Source organism: Panthera uncia, chromosome B4 (assembly GCF_023721935.1).
Source record: "Panthera uncia isolate 11264 chromosome B4, Puncia_PCG_1.0, whole genome shotgun sequence".
Classification (NCBI taxonomy): Eukaryota; Metazoa; Chordata; class Mammalia; order Carnivora; family Felidae; genus Panthera; species Panthera uncia.
The window spans coordinates 64,829,255-64,851,140 of record NC_064809.1 but is presented as its reverse complement, the minus strand read 5'-3'; the positions used below and the strand labels follow the sequence as shown (position 1 = coordinate 64,851,140).

The following is a 21,886-nucleotide window of genomic DNA, read 5'->3' as shown; positions in this document are numbered from 1 at the left end:
TATAAGGACTGTCCCTATTAGACCCCCATGTTCCGAGGAATTGAGGGAAGAGGGAAACCAGATGGCCCCCTTAAATCCCAAATAGTTTTTCTCCCCACATTAGAGTCCACCCTGTTCCCGCCTTGTCCCAGATATTGATATGTCACTTTAGCAACGCGTACAGAACGTTGGAGATCGTCCTTCTGCCCCATTGTCCTCAACCCTCAAGGGGCCGAGGGTGGGCAGTTCAGAAGCTCGGACCGGCTCTTCGGCCCGAGGGCAAGGACCTCCATGGGTTTTGAGGGTGCGGTGAGGACCAGCGCGGGGTGGGGAGGGGTGGACCTACGGTGGGGGGGGGGGGTTAGGAGCAGGCAGAGGCGCCCACACCTCCAGCTTCCAGCTCAGGCAGGCGAACTGCGTGACATTCCCGTCCACACCTGATTGACAGGAGGAGGGAGTCGCGGCCCAGGAGGCGGGAGTGGGTGTGTAGAGGCGGAGACAACCAACCCCAGCCGCACGCCCAGCCGGCCGGGGCTTGCACTCCTAGACGGTTGAGGTCTGGGTCTCTTGCCCACCCCCCCCCCCTCGCCGGGTGGCCCGCTGGCTGCTCAGAGCCTGACACCCAGAGCGTGGAAAGGATCACGGAGTGTCCCTTGCTGGGGCTGCTGCCTGCAAGGAGGGGGCAGGGAAGCCCGGAGCCCCGTGCGCCACTTCCCCGGCAGCCTCGGCCTGGGTCAGAACTGGCTCGCGGTTCCCTCGCGGCTCTGCGCGGGTCCGCCTCCCCTTCCCTCCCCCTTCCCGCGAGCTGCCTCCGCCCTCCTTCCTCTGCCTCCACCCTCAACCCCCATCCCCGGCTGTCGGGAGCTGGGCTCGGAGCCCTCAGTCTGCCCGAGCTCTGCATGTGGGCGCCGGACAAGTCCGCGGCGCCTCCACCCAAGATGGACAGCCGCTACACCAGCACTGCGGGCATCGGGGACTTGAACCAGCTGAGCGCGGCCATCCCGGCCACGCGGGTGGAGGTGTCGGTGTCCTGCAGGTGAGGAGGCTAGCCCTTCCCCTCCCTCCACCTGCTCTCCCGTTTGCCGGGTGGGTAGCGCTTGCGAAGCGCTCGGGGCACCCCGAGGCTTTGCTGGGGTGAGAAGTTGCGCGACGAGTGGGAAGCACCCCAGCTGTGGGTCCGAGTCACCCCCGGCTCCAGTGACACGGGGCGGAGAGCGGGAACGAGAAGCGAGTGGTGGGCTACGGAACTGAGACTTTTCGTTTTCTTTCTGGGAAATGCTGTAAAAGTAAAAGTTGGCTGGGCTGTGACTCAGCGGCGGGAACGCCGGCCGCCGCCCACTTTGCAAGCCCTTTTTACGTCCCAGACCCGAGCTGTTGGGTTGGGTGATGACGGGAGTCGAAGGGGGACAGCATTGCCAAAAGCGCTTGCGACCGCTGCGCGCGGTGGCCCGGGACTCCCTCCGCTAGGCGTGTGCGAACCTGCTAGTGCCACAGTTGGCACCAAACCCGGCAGCTGCCTCCCCACCCACTTCCTGGAGCCATCCAGCTTGCTTCCCCCCACCCTTCCGGGCTTCTTGCCTCGTGCCTGTTAGGTAGAGATTTGGGCTCCAGCCCTGTTTGCAGACGAATCTGTGCCGTACCTGAAATCTGGGAAGCCACGACTTTCTGCCTGCAAGTAGACACAGTTTTGAGTGCTTGTAACAACTGACACTCTGCCCAAGGACTGTAAATTTCAACTCCTTTGCCTGACGTTGCTCGGGTCAGTTTTCCTGTAAACAAAGCAGCATAATTGCTGTTTCGCAGAAGATTTTGAGAAGGAGATAGGCGGACTGTATACTAAATTGATAACGGCACCAGGAGAGGGAGAATTTGCATAATATTGACTCTGGAGCCCACTTTCTTGTTTGCATACTTGGGTCTCTCTCAGTGGAAAACTCTCTTCCCTTTTGCCCACTTTGGCCTCAGGATTGTTTTCAGTGCTTCAAATTCCCCGCCCCCCTCCAATTCTTTTCCTTAGCAAAACTTGCGGTGAGAGAATGTAACAAACAAGGGGAATCTTGGATGTAAATAAACCCGGAAACTTAAAATGCTGTCACCCCAGTCGTACTTTATTTTGCATTTTCACAGGACTAAGTCTAAAGCCCAAGGGATGGATTTTCTTTTTTGTGGAAATTCAAGCACCTGCAACCTTAATTGAGGTGTTAATTAGGGGCGAGGCTTTCGGCTATCCCTGAAACTGTATCCCATGATTGCTTGCTTCCTCTTAAGGCTGACCTCACAACTGTGGAGATACTAATGCTGATAGTGATAGCTAAGGTGGGGCTCTTGCCTTATTATGTTTATTGCTTTAAGGGTTGCCTGAGATTTCTTCCTGTCAACTGAACAGGTGAAACTATATGGAAAACACTTTTCAGGCATTAATTTCTAGGCCTTTTTCTTTTCCCTGAAGCTGGCATTGGATGCTCGAGGGAAGTCATTAGTATATACACATCATACATAGCCAAAAGTCCTACAATAAGTGTGTTTTCTAGAGTTCTTCTCTGCTGAACATCCTGCAAAGCCTGAATGACATGTGGCCTGTATCTGGCATGAATATAAAAATGTTATAAATTAAATCTGAGTTTCCCAAAAGCTCTTTAGGACTGATGGGGAAATTGTACCTTCACTGGTCTTTCTACCAGTGGGATCCACATTTAACCACTCTTTTTGTGTGTGTGTGTGTTGGGTGTGCCTGGAATCTTGTAATTAATTGGCTTTAACCCAGTTTGTTTAAGCTTGATACCTCAGACCCTGGACATCCTTGTTCCAGCCTTTTTTCCGTATCATTGATTTGGTGTCTTGTTTTTTGTTTTTAAGTTTTCAAAAGAAAAAAAAAAGTCCTGAAATAGAACCCAAGTACTTATAGTACTTACATTGTTGAGAATTGAATCTTGTAAACATAGATGGTGTCCTCCGGGCTTTGGCATAAGAGACCTGGTTACGGATTCTGGCTTTGTGTCTCAGTCATGTTCCTTTGGAGTTCTTAATCTGAGCTCCTTCATCTCTAAAATGAGGATAATTGTGGTATTTATCTTATATAGAATGTTATCAGAGCTTCGTAACATGATGTCTGAAAAGTGCTCACACAATTTGTGACACAAAAGGAAGTGTTAAAACAACATTAACTATTTTGAAATTGGAAATAGTATTTACTGAGTAAATGTTTTCTATATGTTTCAGTATGGAATTCTGTAAATATTCCTCTTTTGTTCTGCAGTCAATTAGTAAAGAAGACAGGGATAGAGGCAGTCTTGGGATACCTGCTCTCTCTTTCTCTTTCTTCTTTGATGAAAGTATAAAGAGCGTATATTCTAGGATGTGTGGGGGGAATTTCACTTAGCAACAAGGCTCAACTGGAGGTCTCTCAGTCTTACTCTGGACGAGCAGAGTAGGGAATTCCCTTGCTTTCTATGTTAGAGACCTCTGATGATTTGCTGACACTCCGAAAGCAACTCAGGAATAGAATCCTTTTTAATAACCTCCTTTCATTGTCCCCAGTCGAAGGCCTTTAAAAAAATCTTTATGACATTTTCATCTTCATTTTGGGGGAGGTGAGAAAATTAACAATTGAAGCTTGAAGCTAAATATAATTCACGGAAATCAATTAGTCTATTCCCTCACCAACTGTTTAATGTCTTTTGTATGTCGAGAATTATGCTCTGCTCCAGGAGAAATGTAAGCGAAGTTCTCTGAAAATGTAAAGTCTGGTTGGGAGAGAAGTATTACGTAATATGTGATGACGTCGGACTAAATCCAAAGATGTGGTTCGTGCACAGAGAGGGAAGAGACCGTAGTGGAGTGGAGTGCTTGGAACATATTACAAAGAGAAGATGGGGCTTGAGGGGAGACGAGAAGAATGGGCAAGGCTTGCATTACAGAAGGGACAGTAGTATAGCGTGGAGGTTTTGGGATGGCTACAAACTTGGTGTGTAACGTGATGAGTGCTTTTTTCTAGCTGTGTTTATGTAGAGACAAGCTCCTACCCTATGACTTCCCTTCTATCCACTGTTTAGTTCTGCCAGCATTCATTTTTCTCATTATGTTAATTCATAGATTTTTTTAAGTTAATTGGGTTACCTAATTAAAATGTCTATAGCTGAAATGATACAACCTTACACACATAAAATAACATTTACAACATTCCCATTGTATTCTGAAAACGGATTAATTAGAATGAGGTAAAAACCAGTGGGAAAAATAATATGCAGTAATCACCTGTTTCCCTGGGCCTTTGGTTTAGTGAACTGTTTCCAACACATAATTTTGGTCATTTTCTCTGAGAAGTTAGCTTATCAATGAAAAAAAAACAGGGAGAACATTCTGTATTTCTAGACTTTGTGGGTTAGCCATCACATGTAAATTCTTTCACAGCAATAATTTTATAATGGTGATACAACCAATTTTAACTACTCAGGTTGAGGGAAGGATACAAAATGTGAGCCCCTACTTTGTGCTAGATATTCCGTGAGGTCCTATCTGACCTGGCCATGACTCTTTTGCCTAATCTACCACCACTTCTCACATGAACACTGTGACTGAATATAGTCCAACCAGTATGTGTTTACCATATGCTAGAACTGGTGACAGATAAATGTGGCTGCAATACACGAATAAGTGGTACAGTCCCATAGCACGTGCCGTTTTGCCAGTGAACTGACTTCCTCTTTGCCTATGGGGCTATGCTGAATGCCACTCTCTCTGCCTTGAATAGCCCTTCCTCTCTTCTTCCCCCTTGTCTTTTTGATTAGCTTGTGCTCTTTTCTTCAAGACTCAGGTCAAACATCTCTCTCACGACTCCTCTCCCCAACTGGGTTTTGCTGTTTTCCCAAAGCAGCTGGTATGTACTAGTATCATAGTTATGTTGTTAATTCTTGGTCTCTGCATTCACCTTGAGGACAAGTTTTGTTTCTTGAATAATCCATGTATCCTGAGTCTGGCACAGAATATGTAGTCCATCAATGCTGGATGCTGTCATTCTCTGAATAAATCAGCTGGCATGGAGAGGGCTGCGTGCCTGTTAAAATACAGATTTCTAGGTACCCACACCAGATCTACTGAATCAAAATCTCTGGGACTAGGGCCCAGGAATCTGGGCTTTTAACAAGTTTACCATGTGCTGATGATACACATTAAAATGTTTACCTGTTTGATGAGGAAATGACTGTGACTGTAGTCATTTTATACGGATTAGCAATCCCTGCCCTACACAGGTGCGAGGAGATAACTTTTCAGGGGTGTGCTGGACCAGACTTAAATGGGATTGGGACAGGAATTTGTCCACCAGTTGTTAAATATAGTGGTTATTAAAAATTAAATGATATAAACCTAAAATTAATGCATTGTATGTTAAAATAAAGGCATAGTCAAAAGTTGTCACTTCCTAATTGTTTTACTACAGTTCACTGTTTTCTCTACTCTTTCATGACATCTATGCTCTTTTTAATCCGCGTGGTGAAAATATTATGCAATCTTGTGCTACTGCTCATCTCTTCAGTCCTGTACAGTGACATCCTATTGGTAGACTGAAGTTGGCCATGGCGGATATTTACACCATGGAAACTGGCAAATACTGAAAGTCAAGATCAGGGCTTGATTTATGATTTTGTTGTTGTCTGTACTTAAGACCTTCTGTGGGAATCAATTGGCCTTATGGAATTTAAGTAAAAATATTATTATTATTATTATTATTATTATTGTTATTGTTTAGAAGTTGTGTGCTCAGCTACACATACTATATGTTGGTAAGTTTATAACAAATTATATAAATACACACATGCATACACACATTTATGCATCTAGTTTTTTGTTTTTTGTTTTTTGTTTTTTTTGGAGAGCCCATTGTTAAACATGTGTTACTTACATACACCTCACTGTTCAGAGGCCTTTTGTAAAAGATTATACAAAGGAAAAAGTTTGTTGCTGTTGGACTGTCACTATTAGAAATGACACATTAGAAATGACAGTGTCCGGTTCAGCACTTTTGTGGTCTTGCTTCTCTGCTTAGAATAAGTGGGGCCGTGTGGTTTCAGAGTCCATGAGAGGCTGTGACAGTTTGCAAGTGTATTGTGAATGAAACAAGAAGATAATTGAAATTCTGTATGCTTTTTGCTTTCTTCACTTTTTCATGTGTTTCTTTCCGCTTCTTCCTTATTCTCTTACTTTGAAGACTTTGTTTTTCTGTTTCTCCATCCACTGGTAGCATATACTTTGCAAGTTTACATGTTACAGTTCCAGTTCCAGACCACCTGGGAAAGCAAATTCGTATTGCAAGAGAGAAAATCTGCTTGGTCCAGCGGGGATTGGCCCAGTTTGGTTGAAGTAGGTGCATTCGCTGTTCTTATTATCTATGGCAAAAGAGGAAAGAGTTCAAACACAGCAATTGGGGTTTATACCCCAGTCCCTGTTGGTTTATCTTTTAGACATATTCTACCCTTTTTAAAAAAGACAAGAAGTTTGAAGTTAATTGTTAACTGATAATGTTACTATATGCTAGGGGAAGTAGAATGCCTGTTAATGCTGTTAATAACAGGTAAACCTAGGGCCAAGTGTGGTATGGGCATAGCATCCTATTCTTCTGGCTCTGTAGTTCCTGAAGTCCTGTGGTTCAAAATTGTAGTGACCCCACGATGCTTTTTTCAGCCCTGTTTGGGTTTGGCTTAGCCCCAGAGTTTCAGGAATATTTGTACTGGGGCATTTGTACTGTGATCTTAAAGTCTCAATGTGCAAGGTGTCCAGGTATATCTTAGCAGACAAAAGCCTTACTCATGTGGTTGTTCCACCAATGTTTTGGTCTGCCCTTTGTATTTTTTAATATTTGGGGCCTGCGATGTTCTAAAACAGCCCTGGGATGTGGAGAATGTGAGTCTGGATGCAATTCACAATGCAGGGCCCCAAGGAAAAGGGTGTAAACGTCTGTGCTCTTTTACATACATTTTTGTGGCAGAACAGGCAGAAGCCTCCCTACTTGTTTCACTCAAGGCAGGGAAGAAAAACAATCCCTCTCAAAGGGGTTTTATGCAGTTGTTAGCCTGTTTTATAATAATAACATTTGCTTATTAGAGCCAGTTTTACTTAGCCTTGAAGAGCATGGGTGTGGAACTAGACCAGTTCTACCACTACTGGCTGTGAAACGTTGGAAAGTTACTTAATGACTCTGTTCCTTAATTTCCTCATCCGTAAAGTGGGGAGAATAATAGCCCCTGTGACTTGTATTTGTTTTGAGGGTTAAATAAGTTGTTGCATCTATGTGCGTTAAAATACTGCTTTTCATACTAGTTAAGTACTCAGAATTACAAATGGATATCCATACAAAATAAAAATCGCTCATATTCCATCCAACTATGAATGTTAAAATTGTTTTAATGTTTTATTTTTGAAAGAGAGAGAGAGAGAGAGAGAGGGAGAGAGAGAGAATGAGTGGGGGAGGGGCAGAGAGAGAGGGAGACCCAAAATCTGAAGCAGGCTTCAGGCTCTGAGCTGTCACCATAGAGCCCAAAACGGGGCTAGAACTCGCAAACCGTGAGATCATGACCTGAGCTGAAGTCAGACGCTTAACCAACTGAGCCACCCAGGCGCCCCAAACTATGAACATTTAGTTCACTTCTTTCCCATTTATAACGCCATACTTACAGTCCCTCTCTTTCCCTTGAGTGTGTGTGTGTGTGTGTGTGTGTGTGTGTATATGCTCACATTATATAATGGGATCATACTATATTCTACATAATTTATCTTCTGTATTTTTTGTATTATATCATGTATATATTGCTGTCATTCGTTTTTGAAAAAATAACCCTCTGTGTCTCTAGCCTATTTTATGCACACACTATTTATTTGACTTCTCTCTTATTTTCCAAAATTTATTTCAAAAAGTTACTATTCACAATAACGCTAATGAGTATTCTTATTCACGAACACTTGACAGCAGTTATGTTTTTTTTTTTCTCCTGAGGATAGTTTTCTAGGACTGAAGTTATTAGTAAGCTATCTTCTCAAGGGGATTTTAATAGCTGATTTTCATTATTCCCCCCTATTCCTCTTTAAGTAAGCAGAGTCAAGTCTAAACTACTGGCTGCACCTTTCTAAATACTTTTATTCCCATGAGAAAGTTGCATTTAAAGATTAATGAGAATTTGGGGCAGCAGAGTATAGCAGCAAGAAAGTGGAATTAGGAGCCAGACAGATGTCTTTAAATCCCAGTTTTATCCCTTTTTGGAACGTTATTTTGGGTATCTTATTTCAACTTCCAGAATTTAATTTCCTAATCAGTAATACAGAAATGATTTAAAAACTAGATTTATAGTCTTCTTGGAGAGGTAAATGAAATAAAGTCTACAAAGTGCCCAGGAATGTGCCTGTCACAAGAAATGCACTTAGTAGTTATTAGTCTTAGCTAAGTTTTTTATGAATACGTTACTAGGTGGCATACAAGCAACACAGAAGAGAGGGCACCTGTGTTTTGGACAAATTTATAATCAGTACGGGAAGTCATAGAAACGTGAAATGCAGTGTGGGGGAGGTACAGAGTAAAAGTGGTCACTAGAGTGTGGATTTGGAAATGCATAGGAAGTTCCTACAGATTCTACCCCATGGCTCCCAACACCACACGACAACACACACAGTGAGACACGTGGCCCCAATGGGATTTGACAGATTGGAAGTAGTGTTTAACAACAAAGTTTTAGAAGGAAAGCATATTCTTGTATCCCACCCACAAAATCAGTGGGCTGACATTTAGACAACTCTTTCGTGTCTTACATGTGATAAAACGGATCCAACTAGATGATAATTCAGGCTGATGGCGGAGAAGGTTTTTATTGCCAATAATAAAGTGAGATATATTTAAAAGGTGCCTTGTCCCAAGGGCCAATGTTCACGGCCTGACTTACAATACCTTAGTGTTTTCAAATGTATTACAACCATCAATGTTTATAGCCTCTTCAGCCAGAGACATTAGTTCTTGCGTATTCTTGTTCGGATTATGAGACCTTTTGTCAATTTTAGTCTATAAAGAATAAAACTCCAAGCACTGAGGGAATTATCAGTTAACTTTGTGAAACACCGAAGAAGCAAAGTATCATTGATAGTCCCTGGGAAGCATTTCTATCTGTTAGACCGTACAACTTTTCAATTATAAGCTAAAGTAATGAAGTCAAGAAACATGCTATATATTTTAAGTCAAAATGTATGCGAGACAATGTAGAAAACACTTAACATATACTGATTCACTCAGTCCTCACAATTTCTATAAAACAGGAGATTTATGTCCTATTTTATAGGTGAGGAGATTGAGGTTCAAAGAAGGTTTAAATAATTTGGCCTAAGTCGCACATCAAGGAGGTGGTGAGGTTGAGTTCCCAGTCCATATATGTCTGGTTCTTAGGTGCATGCTTCTGTCCACTAGACATACTCTGGCATTCTTCCATAAGTTACTCGTTTTAGGCTTTAAGGGTGGGATTCTTTGCTATCGGTATTGATGTGTTGGGAACTAAAGAGAAAGGACAAAGCTGAGAGACACAATTATAGTAGATGATATCAATACCATCACAAAGGGGAGTACAGTTCCTCTGTGCCGTTTCTGTTCCCTGTTGGTGAGAGCTGTGGGTAGAAACAGTTCAGATGAGTGCCATAAACCTTAACAATTTGGTGTTTGACTTCCAAGTATCGATTCTTACCTTTTTCTGCTGCTGGGTTACCTAATGAAGCTGTGGGAAATTAAGTAATGAGAGGGCTTTTTAACTAGAAATCAGCAGGCAGGGTGAGATGAAAGTTAAATGCTGGACAAAGGTGATGGACCTGGTAAATGAAAAGTAGAGGGAAATTAATTGAATTGACTATGTGACATTCATACATACCATTGGAGTTGAGAACCGACTGCAAGCTCTGTCATTTCCATCCCCTGCTTTCTTAATAATGAAGTCACCACTTAACTTGCTTGCTTTTCAATAATAGATTCCAGGGTTTCCTTTCACGACAAATATGCTCTTCAGAATTCTGTGTAAATAAAATAATTGTTTAGATATTGAAAATGTCAGCACAGTATTCTGACTAACTGCGTTGTGACGTAACTGTAAAAGTCAATATTTTCTACTTGGCTAATTAGTTGCTCTCTCTCTGCAAATATATATATATATATATATATATATATATATATATATCTCCTTAATATATATATTAAGGATGTATATATATATTAAGAATATCTCAATTGTCAAGAGAGTGCAGAGAACCAGATATGGTTATAATTGTCATACCTGATCAAAACTAACATGTTTCTCAGCGTTAGTTAGTATATTAGTGGTTTTAGAGTCATTTTGAGAAATTTGCTTCTCAGTGCCCACAGAACTTTATATTTTGTGTCATCTCTGTGTGTATGATGTTGTGGGCATTCTTAACAATCTTTTTTTATCTAAATGTACTCCTGTAAAGGGAATATCACATTATTTGTGGCTTTCTAGGTAATTGAAAGCTCAATCATTCTTCTTTAATGTCTTCAATAGGTTTTCATGTTTCCCAGCCATAAAGCAAAGAATGAGAGAGAGTTTGGACAGAGCTTATTACCTTGCTATCTCAACGTTCAAATTAATTGTGGAAGCAGAAACACTACAAAGCTGATTGCAATTGATTTTATGTTAGAGGTTTCATCCAAAGCCTCTTTGTAGGCATTGGGAAAAGGAGGCATAATCAATATTAAGTGGGTAGTGAATGTTTCTCCTAATTGGTAATTTGAATTGGTGAATTTAAAAAATGTTTTTGGAGAGAAGTTTGAAGTATACTAGCTGAAAGATGATTGATTTTCAACCTAAGATATGTCTCACAGTTTAAATTAAATGGTTTTAATTTCTTTGTTTCACTGACGTCATTTTGTCATTTGAATGTCATTTATGTGGCTTCTTCTTTCCTTGTGGAATATGTCAGTGAAGTCTGGGAAATCCCCAGGCTTACGTTGTGTTTCTGACACTGCCTCTGTGACCTTTGGCAATGCCACCAGTACTCTGAGAAAGCATCATTTCTTGGATGGTTGAATCCCTGGTTTAGATGACCTGGGATGTCACTCAGAGCTTGATAAGTCAATGGCACTGGAAGTGAGACCTTGAAATACAATGTAAACGTGCTTTGATTTGAGGAAATCTTATGATTGGCAATGCCATTTGAAAACCTAGGCCCTAATTCCAGTGTCTGAGTTTTTAAAGGGATATTAAGGTAGACTCTCTCTAATGCCAACCGCTTCCCACTTCAAAGTCCTCATTTCACTTAATATTCTCCCGAAGGATGTCAAATTCTACTGTTGCTGTTCCAGGGATCTATAGCTAGCTTTCTTCATCCTGAAAATGAACAATGTTTGATATTAATAGATATCTGTGCCTTTCTTTCAATTTACTTTTGTGATATGTTACCCCTGTGCCCCCCCCCCGCCCCCAACTCTTGGCAAAGATAGAGCTTTGAGTGGAGATGGCAAATTGCTTCAATTTTGTGTTTACCAATCAGTTGTTCCTAAGCGCTGGCTGCCTGAAGTAGCACCTGGAAAGATTCTTAGGGAACATCTGGGTTTTGTGGGAAAGCATAATGTCTACATTTGACTTTGACTTTTGAAATAAAGTAAACCAATACCAACATGTATACTATTACTTTTCTATTGTTATAACCTTTAACCTACTTACAATGTCTGCTCAGTCACAACTTTCTATTCGGCTCGGCTCTCTAAAACGTTTGTTGCTTCCCTTTCCATTCCTGCTGCCAGCCTTTTTGTTCAGGAAGTTGTATTTTCCCCCAAGAACGTTAAAATATTCTCTGAACTATTCTCTGTGACTCCAGAATTCATGTTTTTGGTCTATTCTTCACCTGTTATGTAGTTAGCTTCCCAAACAAAGGTTGAATTATGTGGTTTTCCTTTTGCAGAAAATTTCAGTCTTTCTCCTTTGCTTACAAAATAGAATCCAAGCACCTTAACGTGGTGTTCACAGTCTTCCCTCATCCTGGACAGACATCCCCTGCCAGTCACATCTCAGACATGGACTCTAGCCAAAGTGGAGTACTTGCCATCTCCATGTCTCTTGTGTATGCTCTTGCTTCTCACCATTGTTGGTACTTTCCTTCAGGCTGAAAAGCCTCCCACCATGCCCCCCCCCCAATTTCTGTACCTATCCTTGATTGTCAGGGTATACATTGGAGATATTGTGGGTTTGGTTCTAGACCGCCACAGTAACGGGAATATTGCATTAAAATGAGTCAAATAATTTTTTTGGTTTCTCAGTGCATGCAAAAGTTATGTTTATAGTATACTGCAGTCTGTTAAGTATGCAGTAGCACTGTGTATAACAAAACGTGCATTCTTTAATAAAAAATCCTTTATTGCTAACAAATGCTGACCATCCTCTGAGCTTTCTGCAAGCCATCACTTTGCTGGTGGAGGTTCTTACCTCGATGTTGATGCTGCTGACTGATCACGGTGGCGGTTGCTGAAGATTGGGATGTCTGTGGCAAGTTCTTAAAATAAGAGAACAACAAAGTTTGCTGCATTGATTGACTTTTCCTTCCATGAAAGATTTCTCTCTAGCATGTGATGCTGTTTGAGAGCATTTTATCCACAGAACTTCTTTCAAAATGGGAGTCAGTTTTCTCAAACCCTGCCACTTCTTATCAATTAAATTTATCTAATATTCTAAATCCTTTGTTATTTTAAGAATCTTCACAGTATCTTTACTAGAAGTGGATGCCATCTCAAGAAACCACTTTCCAGGCGCCTGGGTGGCTCAGTCGGTTAAGCGTCCAACCCTTGATTTTGGTTCAGGCCATGATCTCACAGTTGTGAGATCGAGCCTCATGTGGGGCTCCATGCTGAGTGGAGCCTCCTTGGTATTCTCTCTCCCTTTTTTTCTGCCCCTCTCCCCCTCTCAAAAAACAAACAAAGAAACAAAAAATGACTTTCTTTGCTCATCCATAACAAGCAATAACAAGCACCCCCTCATCCATTCAAATTTTATCAGGAGGTTGCTGCAATTCAGTCACATCTTCAGGCTCCACTTCTAATTCTAGTCACTATTTCCACCACCTCTGGAGTTATTTCCTCACTGAAGTCTTGAACCCCTGAAACTCATCCGTGAGATTTGGAATCAACTTCTTCCAAACTCTTGTTAATGTTAATATTTAACCTCTTCTGATGAATCACAAATGTTCTTAATGTTGTCTAGAATGGTGAATGCTTTCCAGAAGGCGTTCAATTTTCTTTGCCCAGATCCATCAGAAGAATCACTGACTGTGGCAGCTTTTGCCTTATGAAAGGTATTTCTTAAATAATAATTCTTGAAAGTCAATATCACTCTTTGATCCTTGGGCTGCAGAATGAATGTGTTAGTGGGCATAAGAACAACGTTAATCTCACTGCACACCTCCATCAGAGCTCTTGCATGGTCAGGCGCATTGTCAATAACCAGTATTTTGAAAGAAATCTTTTTTTTTTTTTTTCCTGAGTAATAGTTCTCAATAGGGGGCTTAAAAGATTCAGTGAACCATGTTCTAAATAGATGTACAGCCATCCAGACTTTGTTGTTCCTTAAATGGAGAACAGGCAGAGTAGATTTAGCATAATTCTTAAGGGCCCTAGGATTTTGGGAATGATCCATAAGCGCTGGCTTCAACTTCAAGTCACGAGCTGCATCAGCCCCTTGTTAGGGGGTCAGCCTGAGGAGAAGGTATTGGCTTCTCTTCTCTACCTATGAAATCGCATCTTCTTCTACTAGAAGGCTGTTTCATCTACACTGAAAATCTGTTGTGTAGCGTAACCACCTTCATTAATGATCTTAGCTAGAGTTTCTGGATAACTCGCTGCAGCTTCTCCATAAGCAGCTGCTGCTTTGTCTTGCATTTTTATGTTATGGAGACGGCTTCTTTCCTTAAGCCTCATGAGCCAACCTCTGCCAGCTTCCAACTTTTCTCCTGCAGCTTCCTCACCTCTCTCAGCCATCACAAAATTGAAGAGAGTTTGCGCCTTGTTCTGGATTAGGCTTTGGCTTAAGGGAACGTTGAATGTTGTGGCCAGTTTGATATTCTATCCGGACCTCTCAAGCTTTCTCCATATCAGCAACATAGCTTTTATGCTTTCTTATCGTTTGTATGTCCACTGGAGTAGCACTTTTAATATCCTTCAAGAACTTTTTCTTTGCATTCACAACTTGGCTAACTGGCTCCAGAGGCCTAGCTTTTTGCCTCTCTTGGCTTTCGACATGCCTTCCTGACTAAGCTTCATCGTTTCTAGCTTTTGATTTAAAGTGAGAGGGGCGCCTGGGTGGCTCAGTTTGTTAAGCCTCCGACTCTTGATTTTGGCTCAGGTCATGATCTTACGGTTCATGAGTTTGAGCCCTGTGTCGGGCTGTGTGTTGACAGTATAGCCCCTGCTTGGGATTCTCTCTCTCCCCCTCTCTCTGCCTCTCTCCTGCTCCCAATCTCTCTCTCTAAATAAATGAATAAACCTAAAAATAAAGTGAGAGATGTGCGACTCTTTCTCTCACTTGAATAATAATTTCGGTATTGTTGAGTCTCAGGGAATAGAGTAGCCTGAGAAGGAGAGAGATGGGGGAACATTAGGTCAGTAGAGTGGTCAGAGCACACACAACATTTACGATTAAGTTCGCTGCCTTCTATGTTATATGGGTGTGGTACATGGTGCCATAAACAATTAGGTGTTACAATAGTAACGTCAAAGACCACTGATTCACAGATCACCATAACAAACAATGCAAAAGCTGCAATATTAGGAGAATTACCAAAATGTGGACACAAAGTGAGCAAAAATGCTCCTGGGAAAATAGCACCGAGTGACTTGCTCGACATGGGGTAGCCGCAAGCTTCAGTCTGTAAAAAAAAAAAAAAACAACAACAACAAAACAAACAAAAAAAACACCACAGTTATCTGTGAAACACAATAAAGGAAATCAAAATAAAGTGAGGTATGCCTGTATACCATAAAATAGATTCCCAAAGTGGAATTAATAATTTCTTCCTTGGAGTTCCTACACTACATTTCTTGTGGTTTTCTTTTATTCTGACATAATTATGTAGGTTTTTCGCATGTTTGTCTCTATCAGCTTCAAGAGTGCAATATTTGTCTTACCATTGATTTTCACAAAACCTGTGTGCTTTGCACATGGAAGGAGTTTAATAAACATTTGCTGCCTTATGGACAGATTGGAAGAATAATTCTGGACACATGAATTTACACATGTGTAAAGACATGAATTTGTGTATATCTGTACTTTAAAAATATTGGTTTGTATATATAATAAAAGCATAAAAATGACTCGTCTTACTAGTATAATTTGATAAAAACATACAATGAATCAAACTTAGTTTATCTAAAACATCCCATAAAGTTTTATTTGTGAACAATTGAAAGACAAATAAATAATTTTAAATGAACTTACTTTGCCTCCAAGTAACAAAACTAGTTTTAGAAGTGGACACTTAGTACTTTCTGAATACTGACAGGTATTTTGCTTCTTTAATCTGGGATGAATAATATGTGAAAAAGAAAAATGATAGAATTTGTATGTATGGGGATATCATCTATAATATACCCAAATAAGAACATAAATGAGCAAATCTTTGACCCAAGGAAGATTTTGTCTTGGGGAGAGCTGTTTCTAATAAATGACTTGGTGAGGTGATAAGGTGCATCGACCTGATGGTTTCACTTAGGTATAATCTTAGGGAAGGAGATCTGTTTGGTGGCCTGGCCTCTTCGAGAAGCAACGGGTTTCTTATCTAATGGATTTTCTGTCAGTCCCTGTGTTTTTGTTCCACCAATTTTAGTTTTGTGCCATAAAGTGGTAAAACAAAATTTCAGAAAAGTCTAAATTCAACTAAAAAAAAGTATTAAGAATGGGATGATGGAAGAGGAAACAATGCTTTCTATAGAAAAAGGAAAAAAAAAAAAAACCCTCACAGAACTTCTTCTCATGTGCACAAGTAAAAAATGAATATATTACTTAAGTCATTATCCATCAACCACATTGTTTCCTGGACTTGCTTGGTGATAAAGTTTTGTTGGATAGGCTAAATGGTTTACAAAGTGCTTGTGACACAGCTGAAGTATCTAAGCGCTCAATTGATTGTATTTTGCCTAAAATGTTATATCCTGCCTGATTACAAATCAAATCATTCCAGAGACACTGACCTCAATAGTGGTTCTTACTAGGAAAACAGAAACAAAAACAAAAAACAAAATTATGAAAGTGTTTTGTTTCGGTGAGGGCCATAAATGGATGAATTAGTTTAATACACGATGATATGATGATGATGATTGGTGAATATTTTCCAGTACACATATAAAAAGCTGTGATTTTAAAAAATGAAATTATTGGGTGGTTGTATCATTTTCATTTTGGGGGAATGATTTACACCATCTGTTCTAAACTAGGGTTATCATTATAAGAATTGATTCAGAGATTTTTCAGACTGTGTATGGGCACTCCTTAGAATTCCAGTTTGCCTCCCTCAAGGGAATGACTCCTCAACTCCATTTTCTCTATCCCCCCAAGTCCCTTAGAATTTCTGTCAGTTGAGCCTCAAACCTTGATCTCCTGCCTCTTCTACTTCCACGTTAGCTCTTTAATGTGGCCGACTTCTCTGGTTCTGACTGGGCCCAGACCTATCTGACTCCTGCGGACACCATGGCAAACTGTTTCAACCCCACATCTTGTTCTGTCCCCTTGCCTCCTTCCTGCCACGAATCCTGCTCTTTGGGCTACTAGAGGCCTGTTCAGAAAGCACAAATACCATCATACTCTTACTCCCTTGTGTTATACCCTTTAATTGTCTATACATTAAGGCCATGAGAACGTTACAAACCCTCACTTAGCTCTTCAGCCTCTTCTCTTTCTCTCTATGTCCCATCACCCTCTTCTTCCCCCACTGGGCTCTAAAAACTCTTTCCAAAACTCTAAGTCATTTCAGACCCCCTGTATTTCCTGAGGCAACTATGATGCTTAATCCTTGTTTTTTGTGGCAATAGTTCTGCCTCACTTTATTATCTCACTCGATAGATAGAATCTACTGATGGTTCAGGCATCACTCTCACTATGAAGACATTCCCTGATCCTTCAGGTAGAATTGACTATCCCTCCTTTTCTGTCTTATGTGATGAATTTGTTATACACATTCCACATTCTGCTGCACGCATTTGTTTACGAATCTGTCCTCTTAATAGAATATAAATAATCCAGGGTCAGGAGCCCATGTGTTCATATCACAGTCTCCAATGCCAAATCTTTTTTCTGTCATTTAGTAACTTAGTGTTTGTTGAATAAACATTTGAGAGTATCAGACAACTATTACATTATAAATTCCTATAGGACAGGAACTGTGTTTTCCCTTTGTATCCATTTAATATCTAGTAAAATGTTTTGCATATAGATAGTGTTTACTTATTTATTCAATGTATAGTTGACGAAAGGAAAGTAGAGCATCCCAGATGAATGGAACCATGACTGGAAGGCACTAGTACAGGAAAGAGAGTAACATCATTTGATTTGATAAAAAAAAAAAATCAGTTGTATAAAGGCAGGAACAATGAGGCTTGGCTGAACAATTGCCTATATCTGTTTCACTGTGTTATTTTTAGGATTTGTATAATATTATAGGCAGCATGGGTTCATAGTTGCTTCTGAGCTTTATTTGTTTATATATTTATTTTTTGGACTTAGAGGAGTATTTTTGAGTCAGGGGAAATTCCTTGTGTAATCATTAGTAACAAGTATAACAGATGGTATTAGAAAATTATTTTCCATCATCCTGTCTCACCTGGTCATTTATGTTTACACACAAATTTCCTTTCCAGATTAATTCTGTTTAAAGTTTTTTTTTTTTTTTGATGTTTGTTTATTTTTGAGAGACAGAGAGAGAGAGAGAGAGACAGAGAGAGAGAGAGAGAGAGAGAGAGAGAGAATGAGTTAGGGAGGGGCAGAGAGCGAGGGAGACACAGAATCCAAAGCAGGCTCTAGGCTCAGAGAGCAGCACAGAGTCCAACGTGGGGCTTGAACCCGCGAGATGTGAGATCATGACCTGAGGTGAAGTCCTAACCTGAGCTGCAGTGGGCACTTAACTGACTGAGCCACTCACGTGCCCCCTAATTCTTTCTATTTAAATTCTGTTGTTGATTCTCAGATTGCTCTTAAGGACATTTCAATTGTTCAATGATCAGTGATCCAAAGAAATTACAGAAGATGTTACTTAAAATCTGGAGGACCAAAACTCAGCCAATCTAGCCTTACCTTCATAGGCATATTATTTTTCTCATTGGCATAACTGTGCATTGATTAATAAATCTTAAAGAGAGCTGACTCAAGACAACTTTACATATAAAGATTCTTTTTGGCAATATTGAGCCTGGAGACACATTACTTCTTTCCCACATAGAAGCAATATGTTGCTCAACAGTTAATAGATAAACAATTAGAAAGCCTAGTCATGTGACCAATATATTTTTGAAATGGTGCACAGAAGGCAGCTACCTCTGAGCTGATGTTGACAGAGTAGTGTTAGCCTTCAGCTTTTTACTTGGTGGTGATTTGTGGACCTATCACGGTCACTAGCTCTTAGTGTTTGGACAAGTGATTGTCACCTGCAAATATGCTTTGTGCAATGACTCTGGGAGAAGTAATAAACCCTGAAAATTGTTTAAAATATGTGCAAGGTCATTGCCCACCTAGCTGTTAGCAAGTGAGCTGAAAGCAGTTCCTGCTTTTAGAGCAAGCAGGAGGAGAGATTGGGGAAAATGATGATCCCTAGTCTCAAGTGTTGTGACATAATAAGGGAAATGGTGTAATGTATTAAGGAGCAGAGCACAGGTTTAGAGATGGAAATATTTGTATTGAAACTGCAGCTCCATATTTGCCAACTAAGTTTAGGTAAATTAATCTCTCTCAGCTTTGGTGTATAAGTGAGGATAAAAGTTCCTTCTTGTATAGTTGCTACAAGGATTGTATGATATAAAATCATTTAAGTGTATAGAAAGTTCCTGTCACTTAGCAAGGAACTCTTATTTTTATACTGGTATTCAACAGAAATAGTTGGAAAACAATGGATCACCTCATGAAGCTGGCAAAGGTTCTCTAAAAAATCTATTATTTTAGAAAAGTGCTACATGCTTGGATAAAAACCCATGTGCACATGCACACACACATAGACACACATACACAGACATATACACACAAAACCAAGCAGCACTGGAAAGAACAAAGAAGAATGTACAAATCACCCCAAATCCCGCCCAGTGATAGAGCATATCAACCTAGGCATCTCTTTGTGCCTTTTAAAAATTTAAACAGTATCTTTTTAATGAAAAAAAAAAAAAAAGATTGCTTTTTGAGAGAGAGAGTGAGCCGGGGAGGGGCAGAGTGAGAGGGAGACTGAGAGTGTGAAGCAGGCTCTGTGCTGACAGCAGAGAGCCCAATGCGGGGCTTGAACCCAACGAACCATGAGATCATGACCTGAGACCAAGTTGAGGCTTAACCGACTGAGCTAGCCAGGCGTCCCTCTTTGTGCCTTTATTTAGATATATTTAAAGAATATATCCATTTATATCCATGTTATGATGACTTAGACAAGATGGTAGTCTGCTTTTTTTTTCTTGGATTTTCTACTCCGGATATAAGTACCTGAACTTGATTTCCTTTCTACAAGCCTGGAGAGCAGGAACTCAGAGCACATGACTCCATGTGAATGATCTCCGCTGCCATCCCGATAAATCCCTTTCCACCGCCTCCACAGAACCCTCACTGCTATTGTTAAAATGCCCCTGTTGACATGCCACTGGAAAGTTTCAGGAGGCCTCGCATGTGGTCTTGCTGTCTGCCGACGGCTGGATTCGTGTTCATTGCCTCATGGTGTTGTTCTCTGCTGATTTGTCAGGGCTTTGTGGTTCAGTTCTTTCCACGGGGACTGCTACATTCCTAATTCTGGGTTCCATAAAACATCACCATGCTTTCATCCTAAGTTTCCCTCTTTTATGTCACTTACAACTAAATGAGCCTTAATTCACGCAGCTAGTATTTATATCACAGGAGAACACTATCTTAGTGTACTTGCATGTCATTGATGACTACTGAGTATGAACTTCATTTAGCACGTTCAGTGAGTAACTGTATTTCTTCTCTTACAAAATGCCTATTCACTTCTTTAGCCCATTATTTACAGAATGCTTTGCATATTTATAGCTTTAACATTTTATCCACCGTATATGTAACAAATATTGCATTTTAATTTTAATTACTGTATCATTTCTGTGTAGAAGTTTAAAATGCATTTATTAACTGTGGTGCCTGGGTGGCTCAGTCGGTTGAGCACCCAACTCTTGATTTCAGCTCATGTCATGATCCTAGGGTCTCAGGATCAAGCCCCACCTCAGGCTCCACACTGAGCATGGAGTCTGCTTAAGATTCTCTCTCTCTCTCTCTCTCTCTCTCTCTCTCTCTCTCTGTCTCTCACTCCCTCAGCCCCTCTCCCCTGCTTGCTCTCTCACTAAAATAAAAAAAAATGCATTCATTATCAATGAATCAATGTTCTCTGAGCTTTGTATAAAGCTTAGAAAGTATTCTTCCTGCCAAGATTTTAAAAACAGTATGTTAAATTTTCTTCCAGTCTTTTTTAATTGATTCTGGCTGATGTTATATTTTCCATAATTTACTTTCAAATATTTCAGCAGAGACAGTATCATATAGATGTGTGTGTTAGATTGTAGAGTTAAATCTAACATATCTTAGGACCACATACTTTGGATGTGATCTGGTAGTATTTGCAGTTAATCAGAAGTCCACACTCCAGAAGTGCCTGCTCTGGACTGTTCTACTCTCTTTATCTTGTTCAACCCTAGAGGGTTATGTTATTAATATGGATATCAGAAATGATCAGATTTGTGGTTTACCACTTTATGCAACTAGATGATCATAATAAAAAAAACACCAGACAATAATAAGCACTGGAGAAGATATAGAGAAATTGCAACCCTCATTTATTGCTGGTAGGGATGTCAAGTGGTACAGCTGCTTTGAAAAGTACTTTGGCAGTTCTCCACATGTAAAAAACAGAGTTATCATGCGATCTAGAAATTCCACTCCTAAGTATATACCCAAGAGAAATGAGATCATGTGTGCCCATAAAAACTTGTATGCAAATGTTCATGACAGCATTATCGACAAGAGCCAAAAACTGGAAACAGCCCCAATGTGTATTATCTAATGAGCATGTGATATATCCATACAATGGAATATTATTTGCCATTAAAAAGGAATAAAGCACTGATACTTACTGCAACATGGATGAATCTTCTTTTTACATTTATTTATTTTCAGAGAGACAGAGAGAGAGAGAGAGAGAGCATGCGTGTGCACGCACGTGTTAGTGGGGGAGGGGCAGAGGGAGAAGAGAATCCCAAGCAGGCTGCATGCTAATAGGGGGGCTTGATCTCACAAACTGTGAGATTATGACCTGAGCCGAAATCAAGAGTCAGATGCTCAACTGGCTGAGCCACTCAGGTACCTCCAATATGGATGAATCTTAAAAACATTAGCCTAAGTGAAATAATCTAGTCATGAAAGATTATATATTGTATGATTTCATTTAGCCAAATACATAGAGACAAAGTGGATTAGTGATTACCAGGGGCTGTGGAAGGTGGAATAGGGAGTGATTACTAATGGGTAGAGGTTTTGGGGGGATGGATGTGGATGGTGCCAATGTTTTAACATGAGACAGTGGTGATGATTGATTATCGTATATTTCACAATCATTGCCACTATCTCATGTTAAAACATTGGCACCATCCACATCCACCCCCCAAAACCTCTACCCATTAGTAATCACTCCCTATTCCACCTTC

At 40.6% G+C, this 21,886-nt stretch overlaps 1 protein-coding gene across 1 annotated transcript in view; it reads left to right on the top strand.

Annotated features, from left to right (window-relative positions):
• Nucleotides 1-617: 617 nt before the first annotated feature.
• The window catches only part of CPNE8 (copine 8), a 227,106-nt gene continuing 205,837 nt past the window's right edge, over nt 618-21,886 (top strand). The window contains exon 1 of the mRNA XM_049625275.1: nt 618-1,015. Coding sequence (XP_049481232.1) covers nt 879-1,015 — 137 coding nt within the window. The 5' untranslated portion in view covers nt 618-878. The remainder of the gene's footprint in view (nt 1,016-21,886) is intronic.